The 21,562-nt window shown below is 38.7% G+C and overlaps 1 protein-coding gene and 2 long non-coding RNA genes across 3 annotated transcripts; all 3 read left to right on the top strand.

Annotated features, from left to right (window-relative positions):
- The first annotated feature begins 15,193 nt into the window (after nt 1–15,193).
- Nucleotides 15,194–16,268, top strand: LOC121974982. The gene is made up of 4 exons (XM_042526338.1): nt 15,194–15,407; nt 15,492–15,736; nt 15,834–16,034; nt 16,122–16,268. The coding sequence occupies exons 1-4, from the start codon at nt 15,237–15,239 to the stop codon at nt 16,231–16,233; spliced, it is 729 nt and encodes a 242-aa protein (XP_042382272.1). The 5' UTR covers nt 15,194–15,236; the 3' UTR covers nt 16,234–16,268.
- A 61-nt stretch (nt 16,269–16,329) lies between these two features.
- On the top strand, nt 16,330–16,700 carry LOC121974936. The gene is made up of 3 exons (XR_006110169.1): nt 16,330–16,377; nt 16,452–16,559; nt 16,656–16,700. It is a non-coding gene; the product is annotated as an uncharacterized LOC121974936 (long non-coding RNA).
- A 3,164-nt stretch (nt 16,701–19,864) lies between these two features.
- On the top strand, nt 19,865–21,155 carry LOC121974882. Its single transcript, XR_006110150.1, has 3 exons — nt 19,865–20,574; nt 20,635–20,746; nt 21,098–21,155. It is a non-coding gene; the product is annotated as an uncharacterized LOC121974882 (long non-coding RNA).
- Nucleotides 21,156–21,562: the final 407 nt, after the last annotated feature.

The raw sequence follows: 21,562 nt of genomic DNA, 5'->3' as shown, positions 1-21,562 counted from the left end.
AGAGAGAGGTGGAGTTTTCTATTGACCTTATGACAGGTTTGGTGCCTTAGAAATTAGCACTGTATTGATTAGCACCTCTAGAGATGAAGGAGTTGAAGGAATAGATTTGTGGAGTAGTTAGAGAACGACTTCATTCGTCCTAGTTTCTCCCTATGGGGTGCGCCAGTATTGTTTGTCAAGAAAAAAGACGGTAGTATGAGATTCTGTATTAATTATCGAGAATTGAATAGAGTCAGAGTGAAAAATAAGTACTCACTACTCCTAAGGATCGAAGACCTATTTAATCAATTATAGAAAGCCACAGTGTTCTTAAAGATAGATCTTCAATCAAGGTATCATCGGCTAAAGGTGAAAGAAGTATATGTGCATAAGAAAATCTTCAAAACTCGGTATGGGCATTATGAGTTCCTAGTGATTCCATTCATGTTGACAAATTCTCCAACAGTTTTCATGAATCTCTTGAATCCCATATTTCAGCGTTAGCTCAATTAGTTTATTATTGTCTTCATAGATGACATATTGATTTATTCCAGAAATAGAGAGGAGCATAGTCAACATCTGAGGATAGCACTACAGATTCTACAAGATCAGAAACTATTTGCAAAGTACAATAAGTGTGATTTTTGACTAGAGAGGGTAGTATTTTTAGGTCGCATCATTTTGAGGGAAGAGGTAGAAGTTGATCTGTCGAAGGTAGAGGTCGTGAAAGAATATACAGTGCCTAGGAATGCATCCGAGATTCGCAATTTCTTAGGCTTAGCTGGCTATTATCGAAAATTCATCAAGGAATTTTCAAGAATTATAGTACCACTGACAACGTAGACGAAAAAGAATGCCAGGTATGAGTGGGGACCAGACTATCAGAGGAGCTTTGACGAATTGAAGCAAGCACCTACAACTGCACTAGTGTTAGTCATGCCCTCAAGGCAAGAGAACTTCATGTTATTTATCGACACTTCTAAGCTTGGTTTGGGTGCATTTTTGATGCAACATGAGAGAGTTATTGCCTATGCATTTAGATAATTAAAGTTACATGAGAAGAACTACTTGACTCATGACCTGGAGTTAGCAGTGGTTTTTGTCGGGGTTGCAAGGTTGCAAACATAGTCCCACATTGAAAACACATAGGAAAGATCATGAATTTATAAGAGAAAGATATCTCCATTGGCATGAGGCCTTTTGGGTAGAGTCCAAGAGCAAAACAATAAGGGTTTAGGCCCAAAGTGGACAATATCATGTAATTATGGAGATATCTAAATTTCTTACGATCCTACAATTGGTATCAGAGTCTAGACTGCCAGAAGGTTTAACTGTCGACTGTGCATAAGAGCTATAATCTGATTGAGCCATGTGGGTACAATATTGACCTCGAATAAAGAAAGTGGGGGCTCCTATGTTCAGATCAAGAGGACCGGATACCAGGCAGAAAGTTCTAGTTGCAGATAGGCAAGGAAGCCCTAGTAGGTCAAGTGGACCGAGAGGCAGGAAGACCTAGTGGGTCGAGGATCGGATGTGGGAAGCCTATGATCCTCTATTTGATGGGGGATTGTTGGGTTGCAAGGTTGCAAACATAGTCCCACATTAAAAACACATGGGAAAGAGCATGGATTTATAAGAGAAAAATATCTCCATTGACATAAGACCTTTTGGGTAGAACCCAAGAGCAAAATCATGAGGACTTAGGCCCAAAGTAGACAATACCATGCAATTGTGGAGATATATAAATTCCTTACGATCCTATAGTTTTTGCCATGAAAATCTGGAGACACTACTTGTATTATGAGAAGTGCAAGATATTCACAGATCACAAGGCTTTTAAGTACTTCTTCACACAGAAAGAGCTACACATGAGGTAGAAGTGTTGGTTAGAGCTTGTAAAAGACTATAATTGTGAGATTAGATATCACCCAGGAAAAGTTAATGTCATTGTGGATGCCTTGAGTCGAAAGACAGTCGTTATACAATAGTGGTAGTACAGAGAGCTCTACAAACATAAATTCAGAGGTTTGGATTAATGATTTATGCAAGGGGCAACGCTCCATGATTGTCCACTTTGACAGTGCAGTCCACTCTGAGAGATCATATTGGAAATGAGCATACCTCCGATGAACAACTATAAAAGTGAAGGTAGCGAGATGAAGCCAAGGGGCATGTACTTTACATAGTTGAGGATGGTATTGTCAAGTTCAGAAGTCGTCTCTGGGTTCTAGGATTGAGCACCTTGTAAGCTGATGTAATGACTAAGGTCCATTCCACCTCGTATTCCATTTATCTAGGAGTACCATGATGTACTGAGATCTATACCATTCGTATTGGTGGTCGGGTATAAAACGAGATATTATACATTTTGTATCTGAATGTCTAACATGTCAGTAGGTTAAGGTAGAACACTAGAGGCCAGCAGGGATGCTTAAGCCACTCCATTTTCTTGAGTCAAAGTGGAAGAATATCATAATAGATTTTGTAGTTGGGTTACCGCAGATAGAGGAGGATCCAATGCTATATGGGTGATAGTTGACCGTCTCACCAAGTCTGCACATTTTATTTTAGTAAAGATGACTTTCTCCATGACACAATATGCAGAGTTATATATTAGGGAAGTAGTCAGATTGCATGTCATTCTGATCTCTATAGTGTCAAACAGAGATCCACAACTCACTTCAACATTCTAGAAGAGTCTCCATTCTACTATGGGGACGAAGTTATTGTTCAGTACAGCGTTTCACCTACAGATAGATGGCTAGTCCGAAAGGGTCATATAGATTTTAGAGGACCTACTTCAAGCATGCGTGATAGACTATCCGAGAAGTTGGAAGAAGAAACTACCGTTGATGGAGTTTACCTACAACAACATTTTCCAGTTTATGATAGGTATGGCTCCATACAAAACCTTCTACGGGAGTAAATGAATATCTCCTATCCATTAGGACAAAGTGGGGGAAAGGATAGAGATAGACCTAGAGATCGTACAGTAAACAATAGCAGTAGTAGTCAAAATCTAAGATTGGATGAAGACTGCTCAAAGTAGACAAAAGAGTTATGCAGATAAAAGGAGGAGAGACCTTGAGTTTGTAGTTGGTGACTACGTCTTCGTGAAGATAGCACCCATGAAGGGTGTTATATGATTTGGAAGGAAGCACAAGCTCAGTCTGAGGTTCATTAAGGCATTCGAAGTCCTAGACAAAGTGGGGATATTGGCATATAGAGTAGCTTTACCACCAAATCTTGTAGGGGTGTTCAATGTGTTCCACATGTTGATGCTGAGGAGGTATATGTCGAACCCTTTGCATGTACTGAATTATGAGTCGTTACAGTTTACACCAAACTTTTCCTATGAGGAGAAGCCTATATAGATTTTAGGTAGGCAAGAGAGGACGTTGTGGAACAAGACGATCAAGATGGTCAAGGTCAAATGGCTGAATCACTCTGATGAGGAGGTCACTTGGGAAACTGAGTCTAATTCAGGAGTTGTTACTCAGAGCTATTTGGTAAGTTTTTTTAATTTCGAGGATGAAATTCATTGAACGGGGAGAAATTTTAGTGCCTAAAACCTAGTTCACGTAAATTTGATTAAATTGAGTTTTAATTTTATTTTAATATATCACAAATATACTTATACTAAAGGGGGTGGGGGTTAAGTAAGTGATATGTTGAGTAATAAATTAATGGACTCGACCTAATTTGGTAGTAAATTCATTATCCCTATCTTTTTAAATATATTCCTTTAAGAGAGAAATTGAGGTTTACCTCAATTCTTGTTGCCCCCCCCCCCCCCCCCAGTAGTAAGGCAAGATTTCAAACATTATTTTTCTGCACTATATGAATTATATTACACTTAATTTGATTATATGATTATGAATTTCTAATGTCATGTATTTTTTGCTAATCTGGTAAGGTTTGACGAATTTTTAATAACCCCTTTCTTTGTCTTTTGGTTCAAAGTTTGTGTTGCTAGAAATTTCAAAAATCTACTGCTGCCTTGGGGATGCTAGAAGGGGTTGAGTCCTGAGAGGGGATGAGAAAAAGGGGCTAGTGTCAAAGGGGGGAGGTTGCATTGTTTTGATGGAAATTCTATCAACTTTTGGTTGGAATTTTGATGTTAGAAATTTCAAAAATCTATTGCTGCCTTAGGGACACTAGAAGGGGTTAAGGGATGAGAGAGGGTGATGCTATGTCAAGGAAAAAGGAGTTGGTGTCAAGGGGGGAGGGTTGCATTATTTTGACTGAAGTTCTATCAACTTTTAGCTAGAATTTTGATGCTGAAAATTTTAAAAATCTGCTGCTACCTTAGGGACACTAGAAGGGGTTAAGGGGCTTAAAGGGAGTATTGTGAGGTCAAGGAATAACGGGTTGGAGTAAAGGGGAGGAAGGAGGGTGGATGGCTGTGTTAGAAGGGGGGTTGTGAGAAGAAGGGTTCAATAAAGAGGGTGTGGAGCTGGGAAGGTGAGTGAGGGTGTGTGGCAGTAGTCCCTAAAACAACATCCTTTAATTCTTTTATCATAACTTTTAGTAAGGTTTTGAATGCATGAAAATTTAACAAATATTTTAGCTTGCAAATTAAATTATCTTATTTTTTTTACAATGACGGTCAAAGTATGAAAAGTAAACTATTTTGTTAAATGTGGCAATGTGACAGGTAAAGTAATCTAGCTTAGAGGATACTGGAGTTCTTTATCAAATTAGAGGTAAAGGGGTTGTGGGATCAGACTTAGAGGGTATCAGTGAATACTACCAAACCTAGTACTAGGGTAAAAATTTGGCCAAACGAATAGACGTTGAAGAAAAAAAGGTACATTCAATGTTATGAACTCACTTAAATGTTTTGATAATGAAAGATAATGGTTAATGTTAACATATTAAAATTGATGGTCAATGGGACTAAATATGAGCAAGGTTTAGATATTCTTTTAAGGTTCATGGTATTTTCATAAAAATATATATGTAAAAGCATGTGAATGTATGTTGATTTCTTGCTATAAAATGTTTGAACTTGCTGAGTCTTTAGACTCACTAGATCCATATGGTGTAGGTAACAAAGTGACGAAGGGGACTTGATGGATGAGCTAGTTCGTAGTAGGCAGTGCACACCCGATGGTTGTGTTCTTCTCTTTTCAGTTTAAGTTAATCTCTGCGTTGGGATATTGAGTTTGTTTTTCCTCTCCTAAGTCGATGATATAATTGTTAGTCAAATGTCTTAGAGTCTTTGTTTGGGGTGGTTGTGTTAGAATGTATACTAAAAGTCTAACTTTTTGTATAAATATTTATTTTGAAATAAGAATCGCATTGGTCAAATGTCTACATTTATATGCTAAATGTAGTTGTTAATTTAATGTATATTGCAGATAACATGATGTGTGGTGTCACACAGAAGATCATGTTATCAGTTCATTAAAAATTATAAAGAGTTGCTCACAACCAAGATGAAATGGGACAAACTATTGGAATGATTGTAATGTAATTTGGTATTAGTTTATCTTAACTATAAAATTACACTACTACACTCTGAGTGTATTGAGCAGGATCATTTGAGGTTGTTCTTTTTATACTGAATGTAAAAAGAACAGGATCTCTATTATTACGGAAGTGCATACTCTTAATCATGATATAATAACAAGCACATATTGTAAAATACTGGAAAATAGGCGAATATTAATAAGGGATTTTTTCAGGAATTTTTCAGAGCTCGTTTGGACGAGTTAACGGGGATAAAAATGGGACCCGGAAAAACCTGTTTAGGCTACCATATTTTAACGAGGAAAAGTTTTATTTCCTTTTTCTTATTTCCTTTTCTTTTCTTTTTGTTTTTTTTTTCTTTTCCTCCCCGCGTGACCGAGTTCCTCCCCAACCCCGACGCCGATTTCCCCTAATCCTTCTTCCTCCGAGCCCTAACCGCCCTAACCGGCGATCTCTTCCACTTCTTCTTCTTCTCCTCTGCCCGAGCCGGATCTTTCCTCTTCCTCCTTCGTCGCGACGCCCATCTCCACTGCCAGCACTGCCGACGCACGGAGCACTGCCGCCGGCGACGCACGGAGCACTGCCGCACACCCCGGTGCCCTAGCATCTCCGCCGACGCCAATGACCCCCTTTCTCTGTGCCCTAGCATTTCCGCCGACGCCGAGCAGCGCCGGCCTCTTCTGCTCGCCGGCACTCAAGTCGCCGCTATGCCCACAGGTCTCACTGAGCAGAGCCCTAGCCGACGATCCACCATCGCCGATCTACCCTTGCTGAGCTTAGTGATCTGCCCGCAATCACCACCGGCTGCCAATTGATTCTCTTCCATCTACTTCCCATCCCTTAGTTCCTGGTGATGAGATTTTCTTCCTCGCGCATCACAGCAACATCCGGATTTGCATTAGAGAGGAAGCTCGAGTTGGTATTCAGCTCTGGCGAGGGATTAGCTGTTTATGGCAAATTAGTCGGCTAGCAACACCTCTCCACTGATCGCGGCGGTGCTCTACTACCTGCTGCCACTATAGAGGTAAACAATTAAACCTAGCAAAGGATTTAGGTACTGGATCTAAAAGTGGTGTTGGTTTAGGGCAACTGTGTTGGATGACGATCGTCCAATTTCCTCTCGGATTTGATAAGAGATGTTTTACTTCATCACAACTGTATTGGAACTATCCACCGAGATGTGCAAATTTGATTTGGTGAGATTCGGTTTGTTAATTTCTCATATGTTTGATAATTGATGCTTACTAATATGAGATGTTTATGAATGCACTAGTTTTAGAGTTGGCTAAGTTTGGATTGATTTTTGTGTGAAGCAAAATCCTCATTGGAAGGTGAAATGGTTTAAGATTTGCTTAATCTACTTGATTATGGGTTAAAGATTTATTTGTTGGTTGACATCTCTAGTTGATTAGTTCAAAGATATCAACTATGAAGGAAGGTTAAGATTATCAAATAGAATTGAACCATAACTTTCTAAATCGGATTAGGATTTGGTTTAGCTATTTTTGTTATAATGAAACTTAGCTAAATGGTACAATTTATGACAGGACTTTGACGCGAGACGAGTATCTCGACTACCGGTTTGGACTTTTCGATTTGGAGGCGGGTACTTTTGACTTATTATCTTTGATATGCATAGTAATGAAATTAACAAGTTGCGTTAATTATGTTCCTCATTTGTTACAGTTAATCACTACCCGATTACCTGTTACCTGCTTGATTGATTGTTTGGTTTGCATTTTGTGTTGTTATGTACCTGATTACACATGCTCATAGGGGTAGTGATATAACCATGTTTCACCATGTTCAGGAACTAGGTTTGATACCTTATTTGATCAGTGTACTTTGATATGATTTGTTCATTATGGTGCACATCATTATATGTCCATAGATTGGTTTAGTATATTATCATGCTTAGTGTCATGCATCATTCGCATGATTGCATGTTGTGTGATAGATTGCTCCATTATTATCGAGCACATCGCCAGTTTCATCACTGTTCGGTGCTCCGTTGTTGACGCTCGTGGGTAGCGTGACGCAGCGTGATAGCACGTCAGTTTGCTCTTTCGGTGCTCCGTTGATCCGCTCAGGGGTAGTGTGACGCAGCGTGTAGCACGTTAGAGATCCCTCCCCGTCATAGTGTACCGGGAGATGAGAGCATTGCGCTCCCCCATTTATGATTTGGGGTAGGAGTATGTGTGTACTCCGATAGCATCCCGTCCACTCGGTCACTCATCAGGGGTAGTGATGCAGAGTGCACGGTTGTCACAGCCCTACCCACTCGGTCCCACTTTTGGTTGTGAGTTGGCTGACTGGCGTCAGGGGTGACCATGACATGGGCTTCATATGCATGATGCATTTATTGCTTGTGTTTGTGTTTGCTGCATTTATATGCTGCATATTGTTTGGATACCTATGTTTGACATGCATACAGGTCTTCTATACCTTTCGGACTGTTTGTCCTTATACCCAGGTCCTGGTTAGTACAGTTTCTCTCCTGTTTACTTCAGTTTGTATTCACCTTTATTACATTAGGAGACTGTATGCATGATTAGTGTTAGGTGTTATTTCCTTACTTTGCATATCAGTTATACCTGCTGAGTGTTAGACTCACCCCGCCTCCATTGTTGATATTTTCAGGTTGAGGCTGTCCGGAGCAGTTCTAGTCGCTAGTCCCCATCTGCACGTAGTGCTAGTCCTCTGCTGGTCTTGAGTTGTTATTTATCTTAGTTTCTCTATCAGACTTTGTTTTTAGTCTTGTATTGTTTTACTTATGGATATTGTATGGGTTCATATCGTTTGATGGATTTTTGGTATGATTTGGATTTATTCTACTACATGCCTGCCTGGACGGCAGAAGAGGTGAGTTCATCGGATTTGAGCTTTACGAGTGTAGTTGAGTAGGGTTGATTTTGAGTCATGGTATTACTGCTTTGATTTGCTTATATTTATATAAACTGCGTGGTGATGGTTTATTTACATGTTATTATTCCAGTCACATGTGGCTGAGGTATATGAGGATGTAGAAAAGTTTCAGATTGTCCGCCGTGCAGGGGAGATGCTGTCAAAATTTTCTCGGACAGGGACTCCTCCGGGGCGTGACAATTTAGTGGTATCAGAGCTTAAGTTTTACGATCGTTTGTTTTGTATTTTGGATATTGGGGATAACCTGATACCAATTTATTGGTATCAGAGCGTCAAAGTTTGGCGATACTTGTTTGATTTTCGTGTTACGGATTTTCGAGATTTGGCTGATACCAATTTATTGGTATCAGAGTGGGTTATGATACCTGCTTTTGGTATTCTGGATTTTTGGATTAGCCCAAGTTTGCGAAGCAAACTGGGTAGTTATTTGGATTGCACGGATTTTCCATTATGTATATATTTTGGACTTTCGTTTCGGATTTATATGGATTTATGGTGATTTTCATGTTCAGAATTTTGAGGTCAGAAGTTGGGGATTGGACAGCGATGGAACATCTCCAGATGGCATATAGGTATGATGTTTAATTTTATAGTTTATGATAGGTATTAGCATTCTTTATGTAGTACCTGTTTGGTTGTTGTAGCACATAGTACATGTGATGGGTTAGCCATTGAGCATGGTTGACCTTAATAGAGATCAAGGATTATAGTCTCTGGTGATTTTTCATATCATACCATCAGTAGTTTTAGATTCTGTTACTACTAGTAGGAGATGGAGGCACATACTAGCCTCTGCTATTATTAGCCGGGTAATGGATGATACCTATATATTCCTGTTGATTTAGCCAGTAGAGTTTTTATACTCATATCTTTTGGATATTAGGGTACCCGATATGATAAAAATTGGTCATTGGGGAGTTATCATATTTGATCATTGTTGAGAATGGTTTGAGGTTGAGGGATATTATGAGATCAGATATTGTGATATGTTGATTTCTAATGATTTATGAGAGTAAATGTTATGTGGTTGTCTGATGATCTATTACTAGATATTTATTTTGATGATCTATTAGTGGATAACTATTTTGATGATCTAGTATTTGGGTTGTCGTTGATGGTGACATAGTGAGTGTCATGTATGATGTTCATAGGTTTACTGATTATAGTTGGTGATCAGATTATAAATTGGGTGCTAGAGAGTTTACGGTTGAGTATGCTTATGGGATTTTAATAAATCTGGTTAGTTGTGATTAGTTAACAAGATGATAAAAAAAAATTGATTGATATTTGCTTCCTCTGATATTGGACTATGTGGATAAATAATGATTTGATGTTTTGAATGCTAATTTGCCCTCATGGGGAGTAGAGACTTATTCATCTGATATTATGTGGGCTGATATTTTTGGGAAAAAAATGAGGGTGTCTTGATGATCTTGAATTCTGACTTTTTATTTTGGGTCGTACACATTTATACATATGGTATTATGTGGGTTGACATTCTCTAGTTTGAGTTGATGTAATTAGTGTTGAATTGACCCATGAACTGATTTAGTTATTTAACAATGTAGTATACCATTTTATCTTAGTTAATTTTTATTAGTAAATATTGATTTACTCTTATTAGATCGGTCAGTAGAAGACTGATTTACGTTTGTCGAGTTGGGTAGTCGTGGTTTGATATACCTTAGTTTCTTGTAGAGGATTAAGGTATTCTTGATTAGTTAGTAGATGAATGATTTAGTTTTGTTGGTTGATCATTAGAGGATTTCCATACTCTATTTTTAGAGGTTCGAACCTTTAGGTTATTTGTGCTTAGTTATGTGTCTAGAGTACATTTGAGTACATGTTTTGTACTGACGTGGAAAGGACTGATTTAGCCATATACCATTGTCGGCTTGGATAGTTTATAGAGGATCGATGTATCCTATTCCATGAAGACTTTGACCATGGACTGTATATACCCGGTTGGATGACTCAGAAAGTGCATTGGGATATGTGACCCCGCTGATGTAAGGAAGTGTAGAGCTAATTGCTTAACACTTATGGGATACAATCGTTACTAGTGTATACTGGGAGAGTACATTTGGATTTAATATGATAAAATTTTCCCCATTAGATATAGTCTTGGTAGTGTACGACATTGACTTGCAATGTTATACCATGGTGTGTATATCTTTCTTGTCCGATATTAGTTCCTTTGAACCTAGAGCAGGGTTGTTACTGGATGATTAGGCTGCTTTATTTTGGGTTGCTTTTGATTGATGTATTCATGCTTGATACATATGCATGAATTTTGTTTAGATATACCCGTAAACCATGAGTGTTGGTAGCATAAGGTTGGTCTCTTTGATTGAGCTGGTATGCTGATTTTGCATGTCTATGTTGCATGTATATTATGATTGTTATGTGTTGTAGGAGTCCTATGGTAGACTGCCCATTTGCGAGTAGTATATGTATCCATGTTCTGATATGGTTTGTAGGTTCCTTGTGGATCATGGTTATGTAGTTCGATGTATGTATCTGAATATATTATTGAAGATATCTTGACGATTAAATCCGAGTTATGGTATAAGTACATCTGTGGTGTTTTGATGGAGGTATCTTGTCGATTTAATCTGAGTCGTGAGATGTACATATGTGTTTGGTGTGGTATTTGAGGTATTTTTTTTTTTTATTATGTTGGATTTGTGAGTGCACCTGGGTTTAGTATGCTTTATTGGAAGTATATGTTGGTTATTCTCTTGGCATAGGTGTATATATGTCATGTGAGTGTTGTTTGAAGTGTATTGTTGATTTTATCTACTTTGATTTTGCACACGTGTTCGTTATGTATTGTTGGAAGTATCAAACTGAATATACCTGAGTTATGTGTGTTTGGTGTGTACTAATTGGAGGATTATGTCGACCATACTTATGTTGTGTGAGCACGTGTGCCAGGTGTATTATTGGTAGCAGCATGATGATTCTACTTATGTTGAATGAGGATGTAGAAAAGTTTCAGATTGTCCGCCATACAGGGGAGATGCTGTCTGCATTATGTCATTTGTTGGATTAACCCGTCAACTAATTCTCCTATCAGTGGATGACCCACTGGGATGCTGATAGAGTTGATGATGGATTTGATTAGCTTACTAGGTTGTTATACCCTAGGCTAACCACAGTGATTGGTGGTAGAGAGATCTCGTGCAGTCTTTAGCTGGATAGTTAGGTGCTTTGGAGCATTTATATATTGTTTTGTGGTGGGGAGTTGCTCCCACATATTACGGATTGATGGTAGCGGAGCATTGCTCCTATATTTATTGCAGATACATATTCCAGATTATTTGTGGTGGAGTGTTGCTCCCACATATTAAGGATTTCTTGTGGTAGAGAGTTGCTCCCACATATGTGGTATTTCCTGTGATGGAGCGTTGCTCTCACACTGGAGGATTTATTCTTGGTGATTTATGTTGTTGATGATCAGATTTTCGATTTATTATCTGAGATCTTATGGATAGGAATGTCTGTGATACGAACATTATGTGTCTTTGTTTTTGCCATATAGGCTTACAGTGCCTTAGATGTTCTCAGGGACTTGATGATCCTGGTATGTCGAGGATGTTTGGATCAGTTTCCATTGTCTTTGTTGACGATGTTGTGATCTATATCGGGTCCGCGGTGAGTCACGCACATCATCTTTGCATAGTCTAGAGATGTTTCGATGGGAACATCTATATGTGAAGTTCTGTGTGAGTTTTGGGTTTGTTCTTCTGTGAGATTTTTGGGACACACGGTCACCAATAGGAGTATACCATGGTTTCACAGGGGATCGAGGTTGTTACCGTTGGGAGTAGACAGAGTCTATAGAGAAGGCTCGCAACTTCCTTTGTTTGGCTCGATATTTCCGGAGATACGTTGAGGGTTTCTCATGGATTGTCATGCTACTTACACGCCTGACCATGGAAGGCGTGAAGTTTTCTTAGACTGAGGATTTCAAGATCAGCTTCTAGGAGCTGAAGCGGAAACTAGTGTCGGCTTAGATTTTGGTTTTACCTTATAAAGAGGACGGATTCGTGCTCTATACCGATGCATCTCTACAGGGTTGGGCGCTGTTCTGATGCAGCACGACAGAGTAGTCTTTTATGCTTCTCGTCAGCTGAAGGAGCATGAGAAGAACTACCCAGCACATGACTTGTCGTTGATCATCATTATTTTTACCTTAATGATTTGACGGCATTATCTGTACGACATTACATTTGAGATTCTCATTGACAATAAGAGTCTCAAATATCTGTTCACTCAGAAGGAGCTTAATCTCCGACAGAGGAGATGGATGGAGTTCCTGAAGGACTATGATTGTACCATTAGCTACCACCGGGGGAAAGCTAATGTGGTTGACGATGCGCTTAGCAGGAAGTCTGGAGGGACTTTAGCTTGCCACCGAGTTGTGGTCATAGACTTGATTCAAGATTTTTCCGAGTTAGGCCTAGAGGGGTAAGGACAGACAGAGCAGGGTACTCTGGTTACCGTGGTTGCTTAGTCGTCGATCAGGACGAGAATCCGTGAGGCCAGTTGTTGGGACCTCATAGAGTTCAGCAGGATGCAGAGTTGGCCCGTACTATCAGACGGAGGATGTCAGAGGCGCAGGACCGTCAGAAGAGTTATGCTGACCGGAGACGCAGACCACTAGAGTTCTCTGTTGGCGACCATGTATTTCTGCGAGTTTCACCCATGAAAGGGGTGAAGAGATTTGGCCTCAGAGGTAAGGTAGCTCCGCGGTATATTGGCCCTTTCAAGATCTTGGAGAGGATCGGAGCGGTAGCTTACCGGTTAGCACTACCACCGTCCCTGGCAGGCGTCCACGATGTATTCCATGTATCTATGTTACGGAGATACGTGCCCGACCCGACGCATGTGTTGGCAGATATTCCAGTTCCAGTTCAGCCTGACATTACATATGAGGAGATTCCGGTACGAATTCTGGACCGGAAAGAGCGTCCACTACAAGAAAATTGGGATTCTACAACACTTAAACGACAACGCTTTTTATAAAAAACGTTGTCTATTTTTTTTTAACAACGCTTTTAGTGAAAAGCGTTGTCTATTTCATTATTTTCTTATTAATAGACAACGCTTTTCTAAAAACCGTTGTCTATTAGTGATTTTTACGGGTCAAAGACAACGCTTTCTAAAAAGCGTTGTCTATTAGACTGATTTTTAGTGTCTACGACAACGCTTTTTAAAAGTGTTGTCTATGTTTAAAATCTCATCTAAACCTTGATTAATACAAACCATTGGATCTAAATCCTGATTAATACAAACCGTTGGATCTAAGTAAGGAGTAGAAAACCCAAACCCTTCTCCCAACTTCTATCTTCCGATCATTTTCAAGTCCCGAACCCTTCTCCCAAGTCCCGAACCCTCATCTCCCAAGTCCCGAACCCTCATCTCCCAAGTCCCGAACCCTCATCTCGCGCTGCCTTCTCCCAAGTACTCCTCTCCGGCAAACTCCTCTCCAGCAAACTCCTCTCCGGCCTCCAGATCCGGGGCGTCGGCGGACTCCTACATCAGGAGCCTCATAAGCTTGACCTCCAAGAGCGAGATCAGATACTAGGGCATCATCTACAGCATCAACACCGAGGAATCCAGCATAGGCTTGTGCAACGGTATAGTTTGTTTTATGTCCAATTCCTCGCGTCTTCGCTTTTCTCCACTCCCCTTCGCGCTGTTCCTGGTCAAAGGGAACACTTTTTCGAGCTTTTTTGGCTGGATTTTGGGTTTCTTGTGTCCGAGGGATTGCCGCATCACGAAATTTTATTTGGAGGAGGCTTCCAGTTTTCGTGATTTTATTATTTTATTTGGGATTTAGGTCATAGTTCTGGGTTTTAGTTTTCTCTGTATCCATGACAATTTTCATGTGCAAGTGTGGTATCCGCGTAATACTTATGCACCTGTAAGCATGAAACTGCAGTTTGTTTGGGTTGTTCATTATTTCGTTCTGCTGATTTCTTGTTATGTTTCATAAAAAAAATTGTATTTTGCAAATGATATTTATGTTTGAACTAACAAGATATGAACCATGTGATGCCTCTTACTGGTCATAAACAGAGGCTCTAGAAGTTCATATGAGAGTATCAGATGTTATGCATGGAATTTTTCCGTGACCTGAGCATTACACTTTCCCAACAATTAAATGGATTGAAATTTTACCTTATTTTCACAAGGTGAAATGACTTCTCTTTGGTTCCATATCTATGCACATGGAGAGCGGTGATAACTGATGATTAGTTGGGTGAAAGGAACACTCCATATAAGTGCTTAGTTGTTTTCATATGATGATTTCCTTTTCTTGTATGAAGTGATGTAGTGTGCATAGTATAGTGAATTCATGGACGGGTTAACATTAATTGGATAGAATATATTAAGATGATTGCATGCCAAGTGCACATCAGGATATGCAAGTACACCTTCTAGTTCCATTGACAAATGTAGGAGTAATCCTTGGTTAATAAGTTGGAGAGATCACCCACATTAAAGTTACTACTAAATTTTGTGGTCAAGATATTTGGCTAATATATGTTTATGACTTTGGAACTTAAATTACTAGATACTCAGGAACAGCAAACTTGTGAGCCCATCCTCTCACTGCTTCCCATTATAAAACTTTTGGGCTTCTTTATTGTTGTTAAAGCTATAGGCCTTCCAATTTCATGTTCCATGATATTCTGTTGTATACTATATTTGGATTAAATCCATCTTCTAACCCATGCTAATCATATAATAATTGCATCCAAGAAGTCAAACTTCATTCTCATGCTAATCATATAATAAATATTGTTGCACATGGTACAATTGTTTGTGGCAATGAATCTAATAAAATGCTTCATGGTGTTCCATTTCCAAATAATTGCATGCGAGTCTCCATTGATGAAGCAGTAGAAAAATCAGCACCTTTGCCATATCCAATTCCAAGTGAATTTGAAGTAATTGGTGATGCTGTAGGAACCCATGTGGCTTGGCCAAAACACTTGATAGTGAACCAAGATGAGGTATTTGTTAGATTTTATTTCAAATTAAATTGTCACTTGTTTTATTAATCATCCTATCTAACTGTCATGATTTGAAATTATTAGAAGCCTCGAAGGAAGAAGCTTGAACAACCAAAAAAGAAACATACTTTGTCAACAAGTGCCCCAAGAGCATTACATATGTTATATTGTTATAGTAAGCGTGCTTTAGATGATGGCAGATATATATCAGTGAGTTTTGATTATGACGTGTTTGATGATGATTATGAACTTGTTCTACACCTTGAGGACATCATTCCTTTGTATCATTTGGAGCCCCTTTCAGGCAATTGTGTAATTGCCTACATATGGTAAGTGTTTAGATTTTGCAATTGTGTAATCATCCATTTTGTGAATAACTTTCATTTTTCAATCTACCTCTTCCTTTTATTATGTTTACAATGGTAGGTATCTTTATAAAAAACTGCTGAAAGATAACAAGAAAGAAAAATTCAGATTTGTGAATCCACATAAAATCCCATATATGGCAACCAGTGCACATGACAAAAAAGGTAAGTTTGAAAGGCTAAACCAAAGGGCAAGTCATTTGGCAGGCAGGCTAAGTGGTGCATCTGTAGATCAACTTGTTTTGGTGCCATGTAATATCGGGTAAGTAAGAATTAAAACATCACTTTCAATTGTTGTCTTTTGATAATTTATTGAATTATATGCACTAATTATGTGTTTGTTGCATAGTTTCCATTGGATTCTCACTGTTATTGACCCTTACAATGAAGTTATTTATTTGTTGGATTCTCTAAGGCACCGCATTCATGATGAGGATTGGAAATATATAGTGGAAATGTGAGTTCATATTTCTTTTTTATTAAGCATTTATGTTAATACAAAACTCATATATAAAAAAATCATTAACGTATGAAGGGCCTTAAGATTGTTTAATTTAAACAAGGGAAGGAAAGGTAGAAAAAAGGCTATGTGGGTAATAGTAAAGGTATGTGTAATTACATATAACATATATTTTAATGTGTATGTTTATCATTAATAATATGTCTCTAATTTCCATAGGCTCCTCGACAACAAGATGCCAAACAATGTGGTTACTATGTGATGCGATTTATGAGACAAATTGTTGAAGAAGTTGAAATTATCGAAAGAGATTCACTACCATCTATAGTAATGTTTACTTGCTTATGTCTCAAATTATTTGAAATAAACTATTTAAAATATGCAAAGTCAATGTTGATTTTTTTCCCTCATTAATGTTCACAGTTCACACAAGCAGAGTATTCTCGAGAAGAAATTGATGAGATGCGATCGGAGTTGGCAGAATGTATACAAGATCATATTTATGAGTAGGTGCGTTCCCTCACCCCTTCATATTTGTTAGATTATGCTGAACTCTTAAAATTTTCATTAAGGGTGATTGTTCTCCATTTGAAAAGCTTAGAATGACTATTTTTTCAATCTTATTTGATTCACAATGTCGGCATTCTCTATAAGAGTTTTGAAAACCTTTCTCAGAAGCATTTCTATTGGAGAATGCTTGGATCTCTATGTTGTTTTTTCAGAGATTAATTCATAGCCAAAGATGACCCTTTAGAGAAGGTGGTCCTTAGGGTAGTTAGAACACTTCAACAATCCGTATTGCATATATAGTAACTCAAGGCCAGACTGCATGGAAAGAAAAGTAAGACATGTACTTTTAAGGATTTTCATTTTAATGGTTGCACTGAATGCCTATTAATGAAGGGGACTAGTCAATAGCAAACACAACCACTACAAATTAGAACAATGGAATTGAATTAGGTCTCCCCTTCCTAGTCTCTCTCTTCTTTTGTTTTCCTCCAATATAGAATTACCAAAGCTGATACATTGTCACTGTCAAGCTAACTGAACTAGTGTATGAGGAGAGGAAACCTTAGCAGAATATATAATAAGGTTCCTAAAAAAATGTGATGATAGTTAACTATGCATGTTTGTCCATGTGAATTCACTCAATTGCCCAATCATTCTAATGTAATCTAAAAAGCTGGTGCCTTTCTTTCCCTTTGACAAACTTAAATCAAGAGGCCCATCATTCTTCTCAAATCATACCCTCCTTTTATCCTACTTTTCCCCTCTGAGGACAAAGCTCGAACCCTTAGCGTAAGCAGCCCACAATTAGAGGAATCTTCTCCACAGAACTCAAGGATTGTAGCGTGCAGCGATAATTTTTTTTTTTTTTCTGTGAAAGGTATCCCCGGGTTAAATCAGAAAACCGAACAGGACACTACATGAGATGATATTTATGTCGGTTTCATTAGAAATTGACCTTTATTCATTTCTATAAATTTATCGTGATGATCAACTCGGCTATGGCTGGAGCGTGTGATAATATATTGATTTTACCACGGGTAGACAGTAAATATAGAGTATGCAATTGAAAGGATTTTTTTTATACTCAGGAGGTAAGAATTCCGGGATAAATTGCCAGGAGAAGGGGAAAAAAATTAGGGGAAAAGACGGCAAGTGCGACGTCAGAGTTGGTTCTGTACATTGTGGGTATGTATTGAATGGTGGAGGATTGCAACATTCACTTGCTTCCCTCATCCACTTCTGTCTCTCTCTCTCTCTCTCTCTCTTCCCCAGCAACACTGCACAACTGCTTTTCTTGATCATTTCAACGGTTCAACCTTTAGCTGTTGTCCATCTGAATTGCTGAATTTTGGAGGTGTTTTGGTCTCTGATATCAGTTAGCTTTTGGTAGTATTCTCAAGCTTTTTATTCTTAATTTCTGGGCCTTTTCAACGGGTTCAATATATGTATGTATATATATATACATACATATAACAATTAGGCTTTGCAGCAAAAAAAACTTTTGTTTGTTTGGTTTTCAGGTTTGGATCGTATTGTGGATGCATGTGATCAGTAGATCAGTAAGCTTTAGAAAATAGGTTGCATAGTCCATATTTATTTATTAACTTATTTTGCAGATTGCATGTTCAAGTTTTAAGAAAACAGATTGTTGGCTACTGTAATGATTGTTTTATTAAATTATATGGCTACTGTAAGAAAACAGGTTGCATGTTCAAGTTTTATTAACTTATATGGAATATCAGTAATGCTCATATATGCTCATCAGTAATGATTGTTTTGTTTTGTTTCTTTTGTAGTGGATACAGGACAGTTGAGATTAGTACACTGAGGAGCGTCTGGATTCAGTAATTGATCAGTACACTAAGCGTATGGATTCAGTAACTACTGTACTATTTTGAGTAAACAGATTGTTGGCTACTTCAGTATTCAGTATTCAGTAAACAGATTGTTGGCTAAACAGATTATAGCTCTGTTCAAAATAGATTTTTTGTGCTCTTTTGTTTTATATGTGAATATCACTATATACTTTGAAACAGAATTAGTGTAAATTTTGATATTTACTAGCTTTTCATGTAATTAATTATTAATATTACTTCAACGCCAGATTTCTATTATTTTTATGAGTTTGAAATCATTAACCGAGTTGATTATATGTAAAATTCGAATCTAGACATGGTAAAAGAAAAATAATAGTTTCGTAAATATAAAAATAATGATTTTTAAATAATTTTTTTTTTATTTTTTATTCTTTAAAACGACAACACTTTTAAAGCGTTGCAAAAAGTGTTGTCTTTGTAAAAAACAACAACGCTTTTAAAGCGTTGTAATAGTGTTGTCTTTGCAAAATATAACTACGCTTTTAAAGCGTTGCAAAAGCGTTGTCTTTTCTACCAAAAACAACGCTTTAAAAGCGTTGTAAAATGTCGCCTCTGCATAAAACGACAACGCTTTTAAAGCGTTGTCTTTTCTACCAAAAACAACGCTTTAAAAGCGTTGTAAAACGTCGCCTCTGCATAAAACGACAACGCTTTTAAAGCGTTGCAAAAACGTTGTCTTTGGTACAAACGACAACGTTTTAAAAGCGTTGTCGTTGAGCAGACTTTTTACAACAGTGCCTTTAACAACGCTTTTTCAGGCAAAAAGACAACGCTTTAAAAGCGTTGTCTATTAGCTTTTTTCTTGTAGTGGTCAGTTGCGAAACAAGACTATCCGGCTGGTTAAAGTCGGATGGCAGCATCATTCGGGCGAGGAGACTACTTGGGAGCTTGAGGATACGATCCGAGCTCGATATCCCCATCTTTTACTTGAGGTATGTGATTTAAGTTACCGTTCAACATTTTTACTCTTTACCTGTTGTTAGTATGTGCTGATGGTAGATAACAAAATTTGGGGACCAAATTTTAATTAGTAGGGGAGAATGTAAAATACCGAAAAATAGGCGAATATTAATAAGGGATTTTTTTGGAATTTTTGGAAATTTTTCGGGAATTTTTCAGAGCTCGTTTGGACGAGTTAATGGGGATAAAAATGTGACCCGAAAAAGCCTGTTTAGGCTACCATATTTTAATGAGGAAAAGTTTTATTTCCTTTTTCTTATTTCCTTTTCTTTTCTTTTTGTTTTTTTTTTCTTTTCCTCCCCGCGTGACCGAATTCCTCCCCAACCGCGCACCGATTTCCCCTCATCCTTCTTCCTCCGAGCCCTAACCGGCGATCTCTTCCACTTCTTCTTCTTCTCCTCTGCCCGAGCCGGATCTTTCCTCTTCCTCCTTCGTCGCGACGCCCATCTCCACTGCCAGCACTGCCGACGCACGGAGCATTGCCGCCGGTGACGCACGGAGCACTGCCGCACACCCCGGTGCCCTAGCATCTCCGCCGACGCCACTGACTCCTCTCGGCCGCTTCTCTGTACCGGCACCCGAACCCCAGCACCGACCCCCTTTCTCTGTGCCCTAGCATTTCCGCCGACGCCGAGCAGCGCCGGCCTTCTTCTCCTCGCCGGCACTCAAGTCGCCGCTGTGCCCACAGGTCTCACTGAGCAGAGCCCTAGCCGACGATCCACCATCGCCGATCTGCCCTTGCTGAGCTTAGTGATCTGCCCGCAATCACCACCGGCTGCCAATTGATTCTCTTCCATCTACTTCCCATCCCTTAGTCCCTGGTGATGAGATTTTCTTCCTCGCGCATCACAGCAACATCCGGATTTGCATTAAAGAGGAAGCTCGAGTTGGTATTCGGCTCTGGCGAGGGATTAGCTGTTTATGGCAAATTAGTCGGCTAGCAACACCTCTCCACTGATCGCGGCGGTGCTCTACTACCTGCTGCCACTATAGAGGTAAACAATTAAACCTAGCAAAGGATTTGGGTACTGGATCTAAAAGTGGTGTTGGTTTAGGGCAACTGTGTTGGATGACGATCGTCCAATTTCCTCTCGGATTTGATAAGAGATGTTTTACTTCATCACAGCTGTATTGGAACTATCCACCGAGATGTGCAAATTTGATTTGGTGAGATTCGGTTTGTTAAGTTCTCATATGTTTGATAATTGATGCTTACTAATATGAGATGTTTATGAATGCACTAGTTTTAGAGTTGGCTAAGTTTGGATTGATTTTTGTGTGAAGCAAAATCCTCATTGGAAGGTGAAATGGTTTAAGATTTGCTTAATCTACTTGATTATGGGTTAAAGATTTATTTGTTGGTTGACATCTCTAGTTGATTAGTTCAAAAATATCAACTATGAAGGAAGGCTAAGATTATCAAATAGAATTGAACCATAACTTTCTAAATCGGATTAGGATTTGGTTTAACTACTTTTGTTATAATGAAACTTAGCTAAATGGTACAATTTATGACAGGACTTTGACGCGAGACGAGTATCTCGACTACCGGTTTGGACTTTTCGATTTGGAGGCGGGTACTTTTGACTTATTGTCTTTGATATGCATAGTAATGAAATTAACAAGTTGCGTTAATTATGTTCCTCATTTGTTACAGTTAATCACTACCCGATTACCTGTTACCTGCTTGATTGATTGTTTGTTTTACATTTCGTGCTGTTATGTACCTGATTACACATGCTCATAGGGGTAGTGATATAACCATGTTTCACCATGTTCAAGACCTAGGTTTGATACCTTATTTGATCAGTGTACTTTGATATGATTTGTTCATTATGGTGCACATCATTATATGTCCATAGATTGGTTTAGTATATTACCATGCTTAGTGTCATGCACCATTCGCATGATTGCATGCTGTGTGATAGATTGCTCCATTATTGTCGAGCACATCGCCGCCCATCACCGCTCGGTGCTCCGTTG

Source organism: Zingiber officinale, chromosome 1B (genome assembly GCF_018446385.1).
Source record: "Zingiber officinale cultivar Zhangliang chromosome 1B, Zo_v1.1, whole genome shotgun sequence".
In the NCBI taxonomy this organism is placed as follows: domain Eukaryota; kingdom Viridiplantae; phylum Streptophyta; class Magnoliopsida; order Zingiberales; family Zingiberaceae; genus Zingiber; species Zingiber officinale.
Note: the sequence above shows the minus strand (reverse complement) of the source record. Positions and strands in the feature narration are given on the sequence as shown.

Excerpts from the sequence above, each read along its gene's own strand:
- LOC121974982 (XM_042526338.1), top strand. The coding sequence starts at position 15,237 with ATGCTTCATGGTGTTCCATTTCCAAATAATTGCATGCGAGTCTCCATT. Across the intron at positions 15,408-15,491 it reads TGATAGTGAACCAAGATGAG|AAGCCTCGAAGGAAGAAGCT; the intron begins GTATTTGTTAGA and ends TGAAATTATTAG. Across the intron at positions 16,035-16,121 it reads TTGGTGCCATGTAATATCGG|TTTCCATTGGATTCTCACTG; the intron begins GTAAGTAAGAAT and ends TTTGTTGCATAG.